This window comes from Sus scrofa, chromosome 15 (assembly GCF_054392235.1).
Source record: "Sus scrofa isolate SSC_HxYL_T2T_F1_AM1 chromosome 15, Sscrofa_HxYL_maternal_Yorkshire_Landrace_v2.0, whole genome shotgun sequence".
In the NCBI taxonomy this organism is placed as follows: Eukaryota; Metazoa; Chordata; class Mammalia; order Artiodactyla; family Suidae; genus Sus; species Sus scrofa.
This window is the reverse complement of record NC_139397.1, coordinates 14,149,025-14,170,496: the sequence shown is the minus strand read 5'-3', so window position 1 is coordinate 14,170,496 and position 21,472 is coordinate 14,149,025. Positions and strand designations below refer to the sequence as shown.

The following is a 21,472-nucleotide window of genomic DNA, read 5'->3' as shown; positions in this document are numbered from 1 at the left end:
TAAGTATCCAGTGTTTCTGCAAGTTGCAGCGCAGGCTGAAGATACCCTTGGATCTGGTGTTGCCATGGCTATGACGTAGGTCAGTAGTTGCAGCTCCAATTCGACCCCTAGGTTGGGAACTTCCATATACCACAGGAGTCCATTGTTCTATGTGTACTCTACTGCCATTAAAAAAATTGCTACTGAAATTAAAAGTACCATCCTGCTATCAGTTTGTAAGAGTTTTGGAAACAGAAACAATTTCAAAAGATTAAACCGTTTCACAAAAACTCCCTAGCTTAAAATTCTGCCAAAACCAAGTAAACGTAAGAAAATTAAACTTGTTACTTGCTGCATGAAGAATCTCACCTATCAATCTCTTCAAGTTTTTCATCTATCATTGGACCCATCTGTTGGCAAATGTCTGTAAATACAAAAATATTTTAAAATCTGGAAACTAAAAACCAGTTTAAGTCAGTTTCAGTAACTTTTAACACTAGAGCACCAATGTGCAACACCATGCAAAATACATAGAGAATTAAGTTTACACCAGAGAAAGGAATATAAAAGACCTAACTTTAATTCTATTCAGGACCAATATTAATGTCATGGGACCAGGACAAAGTCAAAATCAGAACAGAAACCCCACCATGTCCTCTGGAAGTGTGTTTACAGTACACTGAAATTTGGAATTACCTCAAAAATCTTAAAAATATCTAGAAAACTATTATTAGCTAGAATAAAATGAACTTGAGTGATAGAATATAAAATATATAATTATGTACATAATAGATATGAACACTTTTTACTTATTTTAAGCCATTTCAAAATTAAACATTTTATATATGTCTAAATGTAAACACTGATACAATTAATAGCACAATAATCTAGATTCATAACCAGACTTTCTTCTATTAAAAAAATTTAATAGTATTTATCCATTTATCACAGAGATTGTTCTCCCAATGGATTAAAAAAGGCATAACAACATTTATTTTAATTGCTTCAAATTTCTCGGAGACTAAAAAGATACACCAGCATGCATCAAATGATTATATTACAAAGTTAACACAGATCATGTATAACTTTGATACAAGAGAACTAAAAGAGGAATGAGAATTTCTAACATTCTGACTCGATTAATTTAATACGCTGTTATCTTTAATTCTGTCCTTTTTTGGACTGCAAATTTCACTAATGGGCTTATGGAAAAGTAAATACTTCCTTATTGAACAGGATAGGAGGGTTGGAGCAACACCTTCCAAGTAATATGTTTACTATTTTGCTATACTAGTCTATTTCCCTTTAGAGATTTCTAATCTCTGGAAGCAACCCAAGGTAGAAGAAATTTAAGACATTACGAATAGCTAAAACATTCAATAACATTAAAGTGATCCCTAATATTCACTTAGTACCTTCTAAGTCCAAGAGGTCCTGGGAGTCTGGTTTTGAATCTGTTGGATCTATACTCTGTAGTACCTGCAGGGCTCTATCCATTTTATCCTAAAAAAGTTAACAGGATACTTTACAAAGAGTTTTAATTTCAATGAATATAAAATTTACTCTTTGAAGCATTCTCAAGGACAACACATTTTAAAAATCTTGATAGTTTAACCATTAAACAAAAGAAGGACTCTACCTCATCTATATAAACAGGCTCAGGCTCTGATTTCTTATTTTCCTCCTCCTCCTCCTCAATTATATTCAATTTGTCCACAGCTGCTACGGAAATAAAGTAAACTTTCAGTTTCTCAGCAACTACTTTGGTGTATTAATCGTTAATTTATAAGTAGCCCGTGATCATCCATAAGAAAAAAAAAAAAGGAAAGCCTTTGAATAATCATCACATTTCATAATCAATAAACATTATTACATACGTTCATTCATTCATGCCACAACTATTTACTTAGCCCTTACTATTGTTCTAAGCATTGGAAATATACTAATGAATAAAACAATCTAGAATCTCTGCTCCGACGGAACTTACATTCTAGTGGAACAAGTAAGCAGTATTAATGGGGACTCATTACAGGCACTTTCCTGAACACTGTTATCAAGAGGGTAAACAAATGTATAAGAGAGTAGACAGAATATTATCTACTTAGCTAATTTAGGAATTAACTCCTACATTCTTTCCTGGCTATACAAAATTATTTTTGATATATACAAAAAGGTTATTTGATTTCAACCTAACTCTGATAATAGTTAAAGCAACACACGCACAAAAAAACTTTTCATAAAGAGAGGACTGAAAAATAACTTAAAAATATATAGAAAACTATTTATTTATTTATTTATTTATTTATTTATTTATTGGTCTTTTTTTTGCCTTTTCTTGGGCCCCTCCCGCGGCATATGGAGGTTCCCAGGCTAGGGGTCGAATCGGAGCTGTAGCCACTGGCCTACGCCAGAGCCAGAGCAACACAGGATCTGAGCCACGTCTGCGACCTACACCACAGCTCACGGCAACGCTGGATCCTTAACCCACTGAGCAAGGGCAGGGATCGAACCCGCAACCTCATGGTTCCTAGTCGGATTTGTTAACCACTGCGCCACGACGGGAACTCCAGAAAACTATTTAAATGCTCAATGTAGTACTGATATAATGAACTATATTTTAACAAAGTAAACTTTGGTAGAAATGAAATCATAATAAAAATCTATATAACCAAAGAATTTTTAAGTCCAAAACAGTTAGCCACTCATTTCATATATCTGTCATTCATACATGCCCTAAGGAGTAGAGCTCAGCATAACATGAGGATTTTCTGAAAACCCAGGACATTTTATACAACTGCCACTCAATCTCTTCAGTCTATGCCAAGGGGAAATCACTTGTATAGGACTCCTTGGGCATGGTCTATCAAGTTATTAAAACCAATGTCTTCAATCTTCATACCTACTTACAGAGTCAGACGAGAGGAATAAAAAGTATAAATACTGGCAGAGTACTCAGTATTCATCTCAATTTCATTTTAACTGAATGCATCACTCCACCCATACAAAGACGATGTTAAACACAACGCAGAGAGACTTCAACTGAAGTTCTTTCTCTAGAACTATAAGGATTAGCTGTAATATGTCCAGGAGTGAGTCAGTACAGGTATATTCTAACGGCAGACTGGTTGACCTTGGCATCCTAGCTCTATCATCTACTAGCCACGTTAAGGTCAACCTCAGTTTCCTTATCCTTAAAATGCAGTAACAAAAGTACCCATCTCAAAGACTTGTGAGAATTAACTAAAACAGTGCAAGCAAAGGATTCTGCACAACACTTGATAAATTAATACTGACACACTACTGAGTAATTTTATTTTTGGTCCTCACCATTAATGGCATTATTAATAGCTGTTCTTTACACTCAGTTCCACCCAACTCCCAGCCTGCCTAAGAAATGGAAGCTTTTTCAGCATGTTTGGCAGCAGCTGAGAATTGTCTATGGCTGCAAAACTGAGTGGAGTTTAGAAGATATGAATTAGGAACCTACTGTCTGGATCACATTATTTTGTTATTATTCTGTGTTCCTTAGAATCAAATTAAGGTGAGGAAAAGCCTAAAACTTAAAGAGCACTCCTAACCCCTTGTAATCACACTCAGCCCTTGTGAACCAGTCTTCCAACCTCCACCCCACCACCTACCCACTTTGGTACTGTGCTTCAGTGATGAATAAAAAAAATATTCTTTGTACTGAACAAATGCAAACTGCCTCTGAAACCATAATTAGGTTGATTTAAATACCTACATTCGTATTTTATGCCTTATATGTACCTATGTACATTTTAATGCCTTGCATGTACATTTTTATGCCTTACATGTACCTATGTATATTAACACTCAAATGATTTAAAATACAATAAGGAAATAACTCTTGGAAATGACCTGGGAAAAGTTAACCCCTTAACCTGGTAAGAAGTAGGTTAAATTGTATTGCCTATAAATAAGTGACTTAAAACAACGGTAAAATGCCAATCTACTTTATATTCCAAACTGAACCATAAAATTTAAGTTTAAAAAACTTCAGTAGATTTAATCTTCCCTAAGTTTTAACTTACCTGCCTCAGATTCTATGTTTAAATTAGTTGTTACAAAATTAGATGGGAAGAGTCCTATTCCTCTGTGATTTTCTCCTTTCCACCAATTGGCATCACTGAAAATGTAATACAAAAATGTCATTTGCTACTCTGTATTTCAGTACATTAGTGTAAAGAGTAATTAAAACAAAAATTAAATTTAGCCTACTTTGGAAATACTAGTTCAAACCCCACTATATTTAAAAATAGGTCTTCTTGGGGAATTCCCATTGTGGCTCAGTGGATTAAGAACCCAACTAGTATCCATGAGGATACGGGTTCCATCCCTGGCTTTGCTCAGTAGATTAACGATCTGGTGTTGCAGGTTGCAGAGAGGTGGCTTGGATCCAACATTGCTGTGGCTGTGACATAGGCCAGCAGCTGCAGCTCCAATTTCAACCCTAGCCTGGGAACTTCTATATGCCACAGGTGCCACCCTAAAAAGCAAAAAATAAAAAACGAAAATAAAAAAAATAAAAGTAGGTCTTCTTAAACTTAAGAGACATAGAAAAGCACAAATAAACATGCATACTCCCATACTTAAATTTAGAATGAATTAGTAACTTACATTTTATTCTGATCTTTAAAAAACCCGAACATTACAGATAGCACTGAAATTTCCTTTATCAACATCCATCCATCATGCGGCCACCGCTGAGTTGGTATGCCGCCTTCCTTCAAGTGTGTATTTTATTCGGTTACCATAAATGTAAACTCTATTACACAAATATCTATGTTATCTCTATATATCTAGAGCCACCTCTATAAATGTTAATCATTACTGAGCCTTTAAACTTTTTGTTAATACCTTTCATATCTTGTTTATTCCTTTTAAAGATCACACAAATATGGATGATTCATGCAGGGGAACATTTCGACTATTTCCAGTCTTTCACCCTTATTAAAGGTTGGGGTAATAATCATTCTAGATTTCAGGGTACACATGCAACAATTCTCCAGGCTTATTCACAGACATGGACTTGCTGGGCCACAGAACATAAGCATTTTCCACTTTACTAGTACTACCAAATGCTCCCTAAAGTGGTTGTGGCAATTCACTATCCCCCTTTCCCTCAGTGGCATGTGGGAATGTCATTTTCGCTCACACCTGAGCAGAAGTGTCCAAATAACACTTGATATCACAGAGGAGAAATCATGTCTCACTGCTGTGCTCCTTGGCACTGCCAAGCATCCACAGTTTGCAGGCTGCCCAGGGTGCCTCTTCTGTAAACTGCTCCTTCATATCTTCTGTCCATTTTTTTTTCCACTGGGTTGTCTCTTTTCATGGACATGTAGGAATTCCTTACATATTCTGAACAGCATTTGTTTATCTGGATTATGCAAATACCTTCTCTCAAATTGTCACTGTCTTTCAGCATATGCTTATGATTTCTCTTACTGCATGTTGTTGTCTGTTCCTGTAATCAAATTTAGCAAACTTTCTGGTTTACACTTGGTAAAAAAAGAAACATTCCTCTATCCTGGAATTCCTAAATCTATTCTCCTATATAATTGTTTAATAGTTTCACATTTTCTTTTATATCACTCTCCATGTTTAGGTCTGTATTTGGAATGAAATTGTATGTAATATGTGAAGCTAATTCAAGCCATTCATCCCAGCAAAATTAATAGTACATCACTTTTTCTATTGATTTATGATAGCTTATCTTTCAAAGAACAAGCTGTTATCTGCTCATGAGCCTATTTTTGGATTCCATTTTGTTGCAGTAATCTACATATTTATGTACTATAGCTTGTTAATATGTCCTAATGTTAGTCAGGGAAAGTACCTTCTTTATTTACTGTATAGCTTCACATTTTCCATATTAATGTTAAAATTAAAATATTTTTAAGTTCTCTGGAAAAAAAAAGTCCTATTGGGCTTTTAATTGGAAATGCACTGAATTTATGCATTAATATTGGAAAACTTAAGTCTTTACAATATTAAGGTTTCTCCACCATAATAAACATGGTAGCTCTCTCCATTTATATTTATATATTACACATATTTATATTTCTTTACATCCTTCAAATACTTTATAATTTCAAGTCCTTAGATAGCTTTGTTAGTTCTATTTATTCTCAGATTATTCATAAATTGTTACTATTGAGAATGATACTACATTTTTTAAGAGTTGTGATTAAAGCACACCACTGATTTTTGCATACTGAGCAAAAAAAACCAACAACCTTGATGAATTTTACCAGTTTTAATAGTTTGATCATTAATTCTTTTGGATTTTGTAAATACACATAGAATCTGGAAATGGTAATTTTGTCCAGTCTTTTCTAAAAATTTGACTTAGTAGGCATTCTTTAAAATTTTTTTAAAATTTTTATACAATTTTTATTTTATTTTTATTTATTTATTTATTTTTTGTCTTTTTGCCATTTCTTAGGCTGCTCCTGCGGCATATGGAGGTTCCCAGGCTAGGGGTTGAATGGGAGCTGTAGCTGCCGGCCTACACCAGAGCCACAGCAAGGTGGGATCCAAGCCGCGTCTGCAACCCACACCACAGCTCATGGCAATGCCGGATCCTTAACCCACTGAGCAAGGCCAGGGATCAAACCCGCAACCTCATGGTTCCTAGTCAGATTCGTTAACCACTGAGCCACGACGGGAACACCATAAAATTTTTATACAATTTTTAAAGGGTACACTCCATTTACAGTTACTACACAATATTGGCTATATTCCCTGTGTTGTACAATATGCCCCTGTAGCCTATCTTACACCCAATAGTTTGTTCCTCCCACTGCCCCATGCCTATACTACCCCTGACATCCACTTCTCTCTGGTAATGACTAGTTTATTCTTTCTGTGAGTCTGAGTAGGCACTTTTTTGGGCCACGCTTGCAGCATGTGGAAGCTCCCAGGCCAGGGATTGAACCTGGACCACAGCAGTGACTCAAGCTGCTGCAGTGACAATCCTGGGTCCTTAACCCACTGTGCCACAAGAGAATTTCCTGAATGAGCATTCTTAAAGATGAAACTTCAGAATGAATTAACTACTATGATTCTAAAACACCCCTTCATTAAAAAAAATACCACAAAGATATACAAAAGGCTAAATATCAGCCAAATTCTTAAAACCAGAAAATAACTGATGTATTGACAATTCTAAGCTATCACATCTGCTGATGTTCACATAAGATGAAAAATTCTCCCACAGGCATGTTTTTTAAGTTGAACTTTCCATTTTAAAAGGAAAAGTTGAACTCAAAGGAACTTTTTTTGGGGGTACACTTTAATTATTGAGATGTAGCTGATATTATAGATAGATGTAGCACAATATTATATATAAATTTCAGTGTACAACAGTGATTCACAATTTTTAAAGGTTATACCATTTATAGTTATTATAATGACCATATTCTGTGCTGTACCATATACATTCTTGTATCTTTTTATTTTATACATGTAACTCTTAATCTCCTACCCTACCTTGCCCTTCCCCTGTTCCCTCTCCCCACTGATAACCACAGTTCTGAAATTAGAGGAATTTCTATATAAAGCAGAGAACCCAAATCTGTTGAAATGGATGCATGAATTATATTTGAACCTATCAAAAATTCCATGTTGGTCCCACTTTCTTAGCGGCCCAACTAATCAATGTAGGGTAATTTCCTTCCCAACCACTACTGTAAACTCTTTGATGAAGAATAACAAAGTAGGCAAAACAATCAAATGGTATATTGAAGCATGACTCCTACCCAGCCCTAACTCAGCTTTATATGACAACCAGTTGATTCTATGGAATGTTTATGAATATTCATTCAAATATCATTCAATTTAAAGTTCCTAAATTAAGGTAACTCAGCAATTTTACATAAACTGTCTAATAATTAAGAAAAAATTTAAATGCCACCTTTATGAGTTTTTTATATTAAGAGATTATATTATAGCTGAGTGAAATATGATACAAACTTTACTTTCAACATACTGATTATTCAGCTAGCATTTATGAAAGCCTACCAAAGAGGCTAAACACTGAAATTACAAAGATAATTAAGACACAGTTTCTGCCCTCAAGAAATTTAAAATCCAGTGCAGTATTTTTCAACCCTCGCCTACCAACTAAGAACGTGTTATCTTGCTTCACCTTCTGGGATTTGTTTTCTCCTCCCACCCATGGAAGTGCTGACCCCCTTCAGTATCAACTCATCTGGTGGGAGAGACATGTAAAGAGGTAACTATGGGAGTTCCCATGGTAGCTCAGTGGAAACGAATTAGACTAGTATCCATGAGGACTCAGGTTCGATACCTGGCCTTACTCAGCAATTGAGGATCCAGCATTGCCATAAACTGTGGTCTAAGTTGCAGACATGGCTTGGATCTGGTGTTGCAATGGCTGTGGTGTAGGCCAGCAGCTACAGCTCTGATTTGACCCCTAGCCTAGAAAGCTCCATGTGCTATGGGTGCAGCCCTAAAAAGACCAAAAAAAAAAAAAAAAAAAAAAAAAGTAACTATGATCCAATATAATAAAAAAATGCTATCCAGAGTTCCCGTTGTGGCTCAGTGGTTAACCCAACTAGCATCCATGAGGACGCGGGTTTAATCCCTGGCCTTGCTCAGTGGGTTAAGGATCCAGCATTGCCGTGAGCTGTAGTGTAGGTTGCAGACGCAGCTTGGATCTGTTGTTGCTGTGGCTGTGGTGTAGGGCGGAAGCTACAGCTCTGATTCGATCCCTCGTCTGGAGACCTCCACGTGCCACAAGTGTGGCCCTAAAGAGAAAAAAAAGACAAAAAGAAAAAAAGAAAAGAAATGCTATCCTTTCTGTTCAGGAAGCGTCAAGAGCACCGAGAAGGAACTCCTCACTCTATGGGGAACTAAAGGCTGAGAAGAAATGACAGACTTCTCATAGGATGGAAAATCTAACATGGGTTTTGAGGGTTAAGAAGACACTTGCCAGGAGGAAAAGGAAATTAGGGCTATGGAAATAAAAATGACAATTGCCCTGCTGGCATTATGGATAAGCAAGAAAATAAAAGTACAAAGAAACAAAAAACTGTGCATACTTAGTCAAAAACCAAAATTATCCTGTCTCATTTTAGGTCTCAATAAGTTACTGACTTAACTAAAACAACCTGCTGACTTTTGCAATGACAGTGACTAAAGATAGGTGATGCCCTTTGTGGATATGAAAATTATGTGAGCAAAGTGCTATTTCTACCACAAACATACAACACTGGTAATCATGTGCGGGTCTTTTCCTCAAAATACCTGTCTTATTTTTCAATTTGGGGAGCCATCCTTCTGAAGCCTGGACTCCCCTGCAAGCCCTGCAAGTAAAGTTCTTCTGCTAAATGTGTTTGCCTCTTTTGACAAGCTTTCCAGGCAGAGAGAACCAACAATGCCATAGAGGTCTAATCACAACACAGCATTTTTAGAACTGCAAGAATTCCACTTATTATTTGAAATGGTACATACAGAACAAACAAGGAATGGCGAGATAAAGCAGTGAAAAGCTTTTTTGCTATACTCCATTAATAAGAAATATGTGCCTTGTCTATCAGCTCACTGTTTTGTAAACTGAAGTCAAAGAAAAATGTGTTTTCAAGGGACTTCAAGTTCTATATGTGAAATTTTATATCTACTTTTGTTTCAAAAGCAATATAAAAATAATGGATACAGCTATATTCTAGATCATCTAGATGACCACCTTCCAGTCTAAGACTGCCGTTTAATACCCACGTTCGCATTTGCATATAAAATCTTACCAGTGATAACCAATCACCCAAAAGGACAATATTTAACTTGCATGTGTTGACGAGCATATCTATGGCAATTTTAAGATTAGGGTCTCCTAACATCAAAACAGCAGAAATCAACTACATGTTCCATCGTGTTCGTGCTGCATTCTCCTAGCAGTTACACAGAAATAACCCTTAATTGAAAACTGTATTATGAATCTAAATTATTTAATGAATTTGTGCTTTAATTAGACGTCAGTGAAAAGGCACATGCACCACAATAACATAACCCTTTACTCACTTCAAGCCTGAAGACCATAAAGGATACTTAACACCAAAGGACATCAAGGGATATAATATGTATGAAGGAATCACAACAATCACAGAAGACAAAATCAGAGAATTGCATCATCACAGCACTGTAGAGGACAGACCTGCTAAAGCCAAATGATGATGCACTTGTGCCATAGATCAGTATTGTATTCACCTGTGAGGAGTAATATACTTTGGAATTTTTCTTATTACATAAAAGTAATGTTCAAAGCTTAAATCTTAAAATACTAACTTGTCATTTTATAGTTTTTTTCTATTTATTTTACAAATGTTCCTAGTTTTATACTTGTATAAGGGTATGAGAAGTGTAAACCTAAATTCTTGTACAAATATGCTAACTCAAACTATACTCAGAAGCCTGACATTTCTGTCAGTGTTCAGAACCTGTGCTACCTCTTCACCTTCATATGTATTTACTCTCCTTTAAGGTTCATGTGCTCCACTCCAAATGATTATTTTAAAAAGAAGAGAAAAAAATGGTTTTCTAGTGCTACCTTGACTGTTTAAGAATGTAAGAGACCTTTATCTTCCTGTTCTCAATTTCTTATAAAAATTTTCCTGTCTTTTCAAAAATCAAAGTTCACCTGAAAGTGACCCCCCTAGATAAGCCTTCTGTCCTAGAAGCTTATACAGGGGTGACTCTGCTCTCTTCTGGACCCCAGCATTACTTACGGCATTCACAACCTGCATCCCACATAATTACCTGTAAAGTAATTTTAACTCTCTTACTTTTTTCTAGGGTTTATAAAGAAAGAACTGTGTCCTCGTTCATTTTTTATTATAAACACAGCATATTACATAATATTTTCTCAATAAATATTGACTGCAGCTAAGTAAAACCATTTTGTGTATCTAGCCATAAAAAAACTACATATATATATATATGCATATATGTATATAAGTGTGTGTGTGTGTGTGTGTGTGTATATATATACTATCCCTACTAACTTTTTTTGTTTTTGCTTTTTAGGGCCACACTTGGCGGCATATGAAGTTCCTAGGCTAGGGAAGTTCCCAGGTCACATTGGAGCTGCAGCTGCCAGCCTATGCCACAGCCACAGCAATGCCAGATCTGAGCGGGGTCTGCAACCTATACCACAGCTCACAGCAATGCTGGATCCTTAACCCAGTGAACAAGGCCAGGGATTGAACCCTTATCCTCATGGATACTGGTAGGGTTCGGGACCCACTGAGCCACAACAGGAACTCCATTACTAAGTTATTTATAATGGAAACCAATACATTTGCAATCTCTGTTCATAGCAACAAGCTGTTAGGTCTCACTCTTGTGCTAAATTCCATCATCTCCTTTTAAAAGCAAAGTAAAACAGAATTAGGCCCAATATAGATAGATCTATTCTTTATTAAAACTTTAAGTGATAGAGAAATTGTGAGGGAGAGGCAGCAGCAGATTAAGAATTGGGGAGGAGCCAAGCATAGTTTTTGGTTGCTCTGATCAAAGGTAATATAGCTGTATTTCTTCCGAAAGTTTTTTTTTTTTTTTTTTTTTTGGCCAGTAACCCCCAATGTAAATGCATTCAGATAATTGAATAGTTCTATGTTTCCCAACTGTGATAATACACAATATTATTTAATAAAATTTTAATACAAGGCATAAAGAATACTTTATTATCAAATTTAACAAAAAAATAAGAAACTCATATTACCCAGGCTAACTAATTTTAGAAAAAAATAACTAAGGTAGAAAAGGTTCTATTACAATTTAAATACACCAAAGTCAAAAGCTGAATATCCAGCACTCTAAATTAAGGATGTTATACTCAATAACTTCAAAATATTCCAGAAATAAAAATTTTAAACATACCTGTCATCCAAAACAATAATAATTTCACCATGTTTAAAGGTGAGTTCATTGTCCTCAACGGCTTCAAAATCATATAACGCTCTCACTTTCCTTGCAACTTTATTATTTAACTGAATTTCTGCAGATGGATATAAGGATTTTGTTTCTGTGTGCTGCTGCTTCTGCTCTTGCAATGATAATTCAATAGCTAGTTTGAAAAATCAAATTGCAGAAAACAAGACCGCCAGAATTAATTCTGATTTTTTAAACTTAAAAAATTATGTAATAGTTAATAAGAATAAATCAAGTGAATATTTTATTTGTCTAATTAAATGCTAAACAGTTTTCTTGCGGGGGAAAGGGGACAGGCAGAGAATCATGATATTTTTTAAAATAAAGTTTTTGCTCATCTCATTCCCTATTATCACAGTCTGTCATATACAGCAGCTATTATTTTTATAGCAAACAGATTGTGACATTATAATATGGGTAGCTTTCCATATAGGACAAGCCATGAACATATTTCTGTGCTTGACTCATAACTTTGGCATTAAAGAAAAGGTGAAATGTAATCTCTCCAAAGGTAGAACATTAAATACATATTACTGACAAGGATTATGAATTCAATTATTCTCATATCATGACAACTGTTTCCCCTACTCTGTAGACCTTACTAGTGTTTAGATTTGCAGTAAAATACTAAGAGTAAATCCAATTTAATTACAATTATTTCGTAAATTATTCTGTCAAGGATGTTTTAAGCAACACTAAATTACACATGCTTGATCCTTTCTTTACCTTTAGCTATGTCTTCATCTTCTTTGTTTTTGTTTGATGACATTCCATTCTTGGCAGCGGCTGAGACAGTCTGTAAATGTACAAAGTAAATGAGCACAACTACTCTTTCAAAGAAAACACAAGCTCTATGATTACTCGCACATGCTGATTAAAAAAAACAAACTGATGTAACGAGTTTCACTTAAAAGTGAAGGTCTTTATGACAATTTTAAATAGCTGTTTTCAAATACTAAAACAAAACATCAGAATTTTCAAGACAATATTATAAACTCACGAAGGGCACAACTGGCTTATATTTTGCATAATTCTTAGTATCTGACACAGAACTTGGCATACAGAAGGCACTTAAAGGTGAATCTTTCCTGAATGCAGTTCTGCTCAATGGTCTAAGGTCTCTTATTCAGTGAGAGTTGCTACACTGCTGTGGGCACTGAGCTATACGAGGAGCAGCAGCAAGAAGCCATGATGATGACTGAAAAGAGAAGAGGGAGGATGCAGATAACAGGTGTAGCTCTAGGTAGACATATTAAGGCTCCTTTTACTACTCATTGTGTCTGAAGGTGGTGGCTCTTCAGGTAGAGCAGAGGTCATGCTTAAACTCAAAGGAATGGAAGACAGAGGTGTCCAAGATTCTAAACCATCAACCAGTTCTTTAACACAGATTTTTGAGAATAACCTGCAGAAAGGACAGAGCAGGAAAATGCTAACATTTTATAAGAATTCTACCTCAAAATTCTACCTTGAACCCTTAGGCCGATCAATTATAAAGGTTCTTTCTGTGTCTCCAGACTATAGTCTAAAACAAGTGTGCAGTGCTTCTCTTAGTCTCCTTCCCTATCCTAACATTAACTGGAGAACAAGAGACACTGAGAGCAAAACCCAAGATACAGCTGCGTTTTTCTCATACAGACCTAAATAAACAATCAACTCTCTGACTGATTATCCCTACCTCCACCCCTGTCCTACTAAAGCTATCCCCCATGTCCCCAAATAAATTTCCAGTCTTACAACTCAACCCATCTTATATGTAAACTAAACCATTCACTCCAGGCATACTTACTCTTCTACAAACAGGTCTTGAGCTTTCTCAAGTCCATGAACCAGTTCCTGTCATTTCTCCTTTGAGGACCTCTTTACTCCTCTCTACATACTGAAAAACACTCCAGTGTAACAGTTCTACTCTTTACCTTCTTCACCATCCTAGCCTCTAGTTACCTTTCCCTCCTGCCATCTAGTCTTTGTACCCTTCATCCATATTTATCACTTATAATTTAGTTATTTCTCACATGTACCCTTTTCTCAGTTTGTACCCTTCAAACTGACTATACATTTCTTAAGGGCTCTCTCACACATCTATGCCTTTTGCATGACGCTAGACTCAGAGTGGCATTAAAGAGATTATACACAGCTGACTCACTTCTCAACATTCTCATCTGTAGAAGTAATTCACTCAGCAGTTACAATGTCTACTAAATATAAGGCACTATGCTAGAAAGATACGGGTCAGGTGGAAGTGGGTAATGATGATTCAGATAGACTTCACCTAGCTTTTATATAAAGCATATACCTTCCAAATACTATAGGGTCAACCGTGAGTCTGAATGAATCTCTTACCTGAGAACCTGCTGGAGGAAAAGTAATTCCTTCTTCTTTCATAGATTTAATAGTTGCAGATATTAGACTAAACTGTGGGTCCTTCTGAAATTCTTCTGACCACTCTACCATTAAAGATTTCAGTTTTTCACATACTTTAGGATGAGCCTTTTAAAGAAAAGGCAAAGAAAAAAATGCTTAAAATACGTACCTGAATTACTTAACAAAGAGAATTACCACCAAAATTCTCTGTAATTGTATGAACATCAACAAAAGTCCAACAATACTTACCCTAGATAAGCACTTGATAAATGCCTATTTATATTTTAAGATATAGCTGTTTCTTAGAATATTACCCTTTTTGAACATCAATGTTTTACATTTTATATAATGACAATGAAACTTTTCTATTCACAGGTTATTTTTCCTATGTTTTCTTAGTGTTCTCAATATTATATTACTTTATATCAGATAAATTAAAATTCTGAGATTTCTGCCAGCAATAACATGAAAACCGTACTTTAGAGTTTCTATTATAAGCAAATTAATAACAACACTAACACAAAGACCCCCTCCACCCTGCTCTAAAATAAAGGCCTCCTTTGCTCACCATCTCTATTGGGAATTAGGACAGAATGATGGTTAGTCTGGACTCTGGAGTCACAGAAACATGAATCTGAACCTCAGCTTTGCCACTTGGTAGCTGCATAACTTTAGACAAGTTACTTAACTTCTATCAGTTTCTATATCTATAAAATAGGAATGACAAGAGAATCTAACTTCTAAGGGTTATCAAGAGCATTAAACAAGAGAGCATACATAAAATGCTTAAAGCAGTGACTGCTTACTAACCTGCAATAAAGATTAGCTATTATTACTAATATATATGCTTTGGAGGAAAGCAGTTTTTGATGCTACAAATACAAACATTGAATTTTAGAACAGGAAGTTTTTTCATTTCAAATTTATCTAAAAATGATTTCATTTATTATACAACTCTATTAATGCTACATATAGTTAAAATAATACAATATATGTATATTTTATGACTTAAATTTTTTCTCTTCTAAAAATTTACCTTATTTTTTATCACAGCACGTACTTCTGTTGCAAAATCACGGGAACATACTTCTAAATGAAATATCTTTCCACAGTTTGCCACACAAGCCCCAAGAAGCTATTAATTAAAATAAAAATCAATATATAAATGTTGAGATATTATCTTAATTTACTGAAATAACTACACATTTAAAATTTGGGCCAAATAACAAGGCTTTCACTTACAGTCAATGCCTGCAGAGCAACATGAGGAACTTTATGGTTTACTCTTTTCATTATGGCTTTTAGGCAATCTTTTGCTCTTAAAAAAAAAGAAGGTTATGTATTTAGAAACTCAATTCAAACGTTAGAAATTTATTTAACGTTTAATGTTAAAAAGCTCATCTGCTACTAAATACCTTTAAAAGTAAAATCTTGCAAACTTCATTTCATTAAGGGAATATATCAATAAAATGACCTTATTCAACCTTTTGCTCATGGACTTGCATAATTAAAAAAAAAAAAAAAGCTTGTTGCAAAGGTTGTATATTCCAAATCAAGAGCCAAATCATTTCAAAAATGGTCAGTCAACACAAGAGTTAATATCATATAAATTATCTTTTCATCTCTTCAAGACAGACAGCTTTCAGATAGCAAATTCTTACTTGGGGGAAAAAATAACAAGATACAGAGTCTTAAAATATTTACGTATAAACACTCATGAATGTACTTTGAAAAGCTGTAATGCTAAAACAAATGCTTTTGTCAGTCTTCTAAACTTCTAAAGTATAATCAGGTCACCTTGACTGACCCATTCTATCCCAAAGCACCCTTATTTATACTCACTTTTTCACTATGATGTTATTACACTTACCTATTCACTACAGAACAGTCTTTTCAGTATATTTTGTTACTACATCATTATATTTATCTACTTCATTACTGAACATGTCTAACTCACAGGGCAATTTCCTAAATAATAAGTCTATTCACTGTTAACATGTGTCCCTATTGTATCAAGGCTTTAATTATGCAATTTAACATTTCAAGTTTTCAGTTAATTTTTTATTTGCTCTTTCAGTATGGTGTTAATCATAAATCCAGCCGCCAGCATGTCCTTACTTTTATCCCCCAGAAGAAAACAGTCAAAACCCCACTTTCCTCTCAAAGTTACATCAGGAAAAGAGATATAGATTACTGAGCACCTTGACATTTACTAGGTAAATGACATGACTAGGCATCTTACCCATTAGGAGTGCTTCCAACTTTATCGCATATGTCCATAATAAGACTCCAATCTTCTGTAGTGTTATACTCATTTGTGGCCTTTTCTATAAGAGATAAGCATACACAAAAATTAGGACATCTTATATAATAATAAAATCCAAGAAAGACATAAAAGCTACAATAGAAATGCAACCAGTTACACTATAATATAATACTACTAGCTAACTTTTTGGCAGAAACTCTGCTTGCCAGAAGAATGTGGCACAATATTTTCAAAGTAATAAAAAGGAAAAAAAACCCTAAAAACAAAAATACTCTACCTAGCAAAGATATCACTCAGATTCAAAGGAGAGATAGAGCTTCACAACTAGCAAAAGATTGAAGAACTCAGCACCACTAAATTGGTTTTACAGGAAATGTTAAAGGGACTTCTCTAAGCAGAAAAGGCCACAACTAGAAGTATAAAAATCACGAAAGGAAAAAACCTCACTGGTAAAGGCAAACATACAGTAAAGGTAGTAGATTAACTACTTATAAAACATAATAGGAAGATTAAAAGATAAAATTAGTAAATTCATCTATCTCTACAAGAGTATTTAAGGGATACAAAACATGAAAAATTGTAAAATATGACATTACAAAATTAAACATGTGTACAGGGAAACATAAGGTGATTAGAATGTTTTCGAATTTAAGAAATCATCAACTTAGAGACAGACAAATATAGATATTTATAAACCTCATACTAACCATGAACCAAAAATCTACAACAGATACACATATGAAAAAGAGAAAAGGAATCTAAGTATAATACTAAAGGTCATCAAATCAAAAGGGAAGAGAGTAAAGGAAAAAGAAAGGAACAAAAAAGAACTACAATAACAACCAAACAATTCACAAAATAGCAATGAATACATACCTATCAGATTACTTTAAATGTAAATGGACTAAATGCTTCAATCAAAAGGCACAGCATAGCAGAATAAATAAAAAACAAGACATATATGCCACATACAAGCAACTCACTTCAGATTGAGAGAGACACAAAGACTGAGAGTGAGGGGTTGAGAAAGGTATGCTATGCGAGCGGAGACAAAAAAAAAAAAGCTGAGGCAGCAGTACTTGTATCAGAGAGAGTCGACTTTAAAGACTAACAAGAGACAAAGAAGGACACCATGTAATGATGGATCAGTTCAACAAGAAAATACAATTGTACATTATGCACACAACCTAGCACCTAAACACAGAAAGCAAATCGACAAACAAAAGGGAGAAATTGACAGTAATATAAGAGAAAGGAATTTTATCACTCCCCTTACATCAAAGGAAAGATCATCCAGATAGAAAATAAAGGAACACTGGCTTAAATGACACAATAGAGCAGATGGAATAGGTCTATACATAAAACATTTAATCCAAAAACAGCAGAATACATATTCTTTTCAAGTGCACATGGAACACTACCCAGGGAAGATCACATGCCAGGCCACAGAACAACACTCAATGAATTTTAAAAGAATGAATTCACACCAAACATCTTTTCTGACCACAGTAGAATGAGACTAGAAACCAACCACAAGAAAAAACTGCAAAGAACACAAACACACGGATGCTAAACAATGTTACTAAATAAATATGAGTCACTGAAAAAAATCAAAGAAAAATTAAAAATACCTGAAGGCAAAGGAAAATGGAAACATAATGATCCAAAATCTATGGGACATAACAAAAGCCATTCTAAGAGGGAAGGTTATAGTAATAGAAGCCAGCAACAGGAAATAAGAAAACTCTCAAAACAACCTAAACTTATTACCTAAAAGAACTAGAAAAAGAAGAACCGACAAACCCAAAGGTAGTAGAAGGGGAATAAAAAAGACGACTGAAGAAATAAATAAAAGAGACAAAAAAAAAAAATGAAACTAAGAGCTAGTTCTTTGAAAACATGAATTAAAATTGATAAAACTTTACACAGACTCAACAAGAAAAAAAGAACCCAAAGGTAGTAGAAGGAAAAAAAAAAAAAGAGCAGAAATAAATGAAACAAAAAATTAAATGAAGCAAAGAGCTAGTTCTTTGAAAATATGAATAAAATTGTTAAAACTTTAGGCAGGCTTGGCATTCCTGTCGTGGCTCAGCAGTTAACAAACCCAACTAGCATCCATGAGGACTTGGGTTTGATCCCTGGCCTTGCTCAGTGGGTTAAGGATCCGGCATTGCCATGAGGTGTGGCATAGCTTGCTGTGACTCTGGTGTAGGCTGGCAGCTACAGCTCCAACTGGATCCCTAGAATGGGAACCTCTATATGCCATGGGTGTGGCCCTAAAAACACCCCCCCAAAAAAAATACAAAAACAAACTTTAGACAGATTCAAAAAGAAAAAAAAGAGAGGATTCAAATAAATAAAACCAGACATGAAAGAGGAAGAGTTACAACTGACAACACAAAAATAAAAGGATCATAAGAAATCACCATGAAAAATTATACATCAATAAAATGGACCACCTAGAAGAAATGAATAAATTCCTAGAACATATACCCTCTGAAGACTGGGTCAGAAAGAAACAGAAAACACAGACCAATTACCAGCAATAAAATTGAACCAGTAAAAAGAAACAACTTCCAAAAAACCAAGATCCAGGACCAGATGGCTTCACAGGTGAATTCACCAGACATATAAAGACAAATTAACCTCTACTCTTCTAAAACTATTCCAAAAAATTGAAGAGGAACAAATGCTTCCAAACTCATTCTACCAGGCCAGCATCAACCTGATACCAAAACCAAACAACTACAAAGCCACAGTAATCAAAACAGTAAGTCCTGGCATAAAAACAGATACATAGATCAATGGAACAGAACAGAGAACCTACAAATGAATCCACACTTATATGGTCAATCTATGAAAAAGGAGGCAGGAATACATACTGGGAAAATGAATTCCTCAGTATATGGTGCTGGGAAAACTGGAGGGCTACATGCAAAAGACTGGACTACTTTGTCACACTGTATACAAAAATAAACCCCAAATGAATTAATATCTTAAAGACCTGAAACCATAAAACTCCTAGAAAAAAACACAGGCAGTAAGCTCTTTGACATCAATCTTAGCAGTATTTTTTGGATATGTCTCCTCAAGCAAGGGAAACAAAAAAAAAGGAAATGGGACTACATCAAACTTAAAAAGCTTTGACAAAGAAAAGGAAATGATCAACAAAACAAAAAGGCCACTTACTGAACAGGAAAATCTATTTCCAGTGATATACCTGATAAGGGGTTAATATCCAAAATACACCAAGAACGCATAAAACTCACCATCAAAAAGGTCTTCAACCCCATTTAAAAAAATGCGCAGAGGAACTGAATAGATATTTTCTCAAAAAAAAAAAAAAAAAGACTTAAAGATGGCTAAAAGACATGTGAAAATATGCTCAACATCACCAATCAAAAAGGAAATACAATCAAAACCACAATGAGATACCATCTCTCACTTGTCAGAATAGATATTAAAAAGACAACAGGAGTTCCTGCTGTGGCAACAAATCTGACTAGGAACTATGGGGTTTCAGGTTCGATCCCTGGCCTTGCTCAGTGAGGTTAAGGATCTGGCATTGCCATGAGCTGTGGTGTCAGTTACAGACGCAGCTCAGACATGGTGTTGCTGTGGCGGTGGTGTAGGCCAGTAGCTACAGCTCCTATTCAACCCCTAGCCTGGGAACCTCCACATGCCGCAGGTGTAGCCCTAAAAAGCAAAAACAAAAACAAGCAAACAAACAAAAAGACAATAAATAACATGCATTGGTAAGAATGGAGAAAAGTGAACCCTCATGCACTGTTAGTGGGATGGTAAATTGGCGAGCCACTATGGAAAACAGTACAGAGTTTCCTCAAAAAATTAAAATACAAGTTCCTGTTGTTAATAAGCAAGTTAAGAACCCAACTAGCATCTATGAGGATGAGGGTTCAACTCCTGGCCTCCCTAGGTGGGTTAATGATCCAGCATTGCTGCAAGCTGCGGCATAGGTCACAGATGCAGATCAAAATGCTGTTGTTGTGGCTGTGGCATAGGCCTCAGCTGCAGCTCCAATTCAACCCCTAGCCCAGGAACTTCCATATGCCACAAGTGCAGCCCTAAAAAGAAAAAAAATGTAACTATCATGTGATCCAGCAATTTCACTCTGGATATTTATCCAAAGACAATAAAAACAATAATTCAATATTCATTGAAGCACTGTTTACAATATTCAAGATATGGAAGCAAAGAATCCAATAATAGATGAATGGATAAAGACGATGCGGTCTGTATACATATACGTTACAGGATATTATTCAGCCATAAAAAAATAAAAACTTGCCATTTGTAACAATACAGATATTATACTAAGTGAAATACGTCAGAGAAAGACAAATACCACATCTCATTTATGTACTATCTAAAAAATGAAACAAATGAAACAGACTCACAGAGAAAAAATGTCGCATAGATAAAATTAGAGCATAACAAATGTGATTAATAATATTTTAATAATTTGATATGGGGACAGATGGCAACTAGACATTATTATTCAGAGTATAAGCAAATGTCAAATTACTGTGCAGTACTCCTGAAACTACCAGTACTGTACATAAACTATATTTCAATTGAAATAAAATAAAAAATAATCTAAAATAAAATACCAAGAAAGGCACCTAACCTTTTCTTTTGCCAAGTAAAAAAGTAGTTCAGAAAAATTTCAGAAGATTGAGTAACTTTTACTCATTTCAATTTTAAATTGCATAAATAAATTATTCTAAAGTATGCCAATAAAGTGTCTTTTAAATAATTAAATACTAATAAATAAATTAAAAATGATCAATAATCCTATCAAATTCTAATTTGGAAGAAAGCCTTAGAAAGGTGTTCTAAGAAAACATGAAGTAAACTGTTTCCTCAAGCATC

General features: G+C 34.9%; 1 protein-coding gene across 4 annotated transcripts in view; it reads right to left on the bottom strand.

Annotated features, from left to right (window-relative positions):
• Positions 1 to 21,472, bottom strand: part of STAM2 (signal transducing adaptor molecule 2) — a 62,606-nt gene that overhangs the window by 13,514 nt on the left and 27,620 nt on the right. For 2 of the 4 annotated variants that reach the window (XM_021076487.2, XM_013997328.3), the window contains 10 exons: positions 16,556 to 16,640; positions 15,556 to 15,631; positions 15,350 to 15,448; positions 14,293 to 14,439; positions 12,679 to 12,748; positions 11,902 to 12,088; positions 4,032 to 4,126; positions 1,619 to 1,701; positions 1,395 to 1,482; positions 349 to 403 (listed from right to left, as the gene is read on the bottom strand). In XM_021076487.2, the coding sequence (XP_020932146.1) occupies positions 349 to 403; positions 1,395 to 1,482; positions 1,619 to 1,701; positions 4,032 to 4,126; positions 11,902 to 12,088; positions 12,679 to 12,748; positions 14,293 to 14,439; positions 15,350 to 15,448; positions 15,556 to 15,631; positions 16,556 to 16,640 (985 nt within the window). The remainder of the gene's footprint in view (positions 1 to 348; positions 404 to 1,394; positions 1,483 to 1,618; positions 1,702 to 4,031; positions 4,127 to 11,901; positions 12,089 to 12,678; positions 12,749 to 14,292; positions 14,440 to 15,349; positions 15,449 to 15,555; positions 15,632 to 16,555; positions 16,641 to 21,472) is intronic. The other 2 variants (XM_084998647.1, XM_013997353.3) reach the window with 1 other exon arrangement.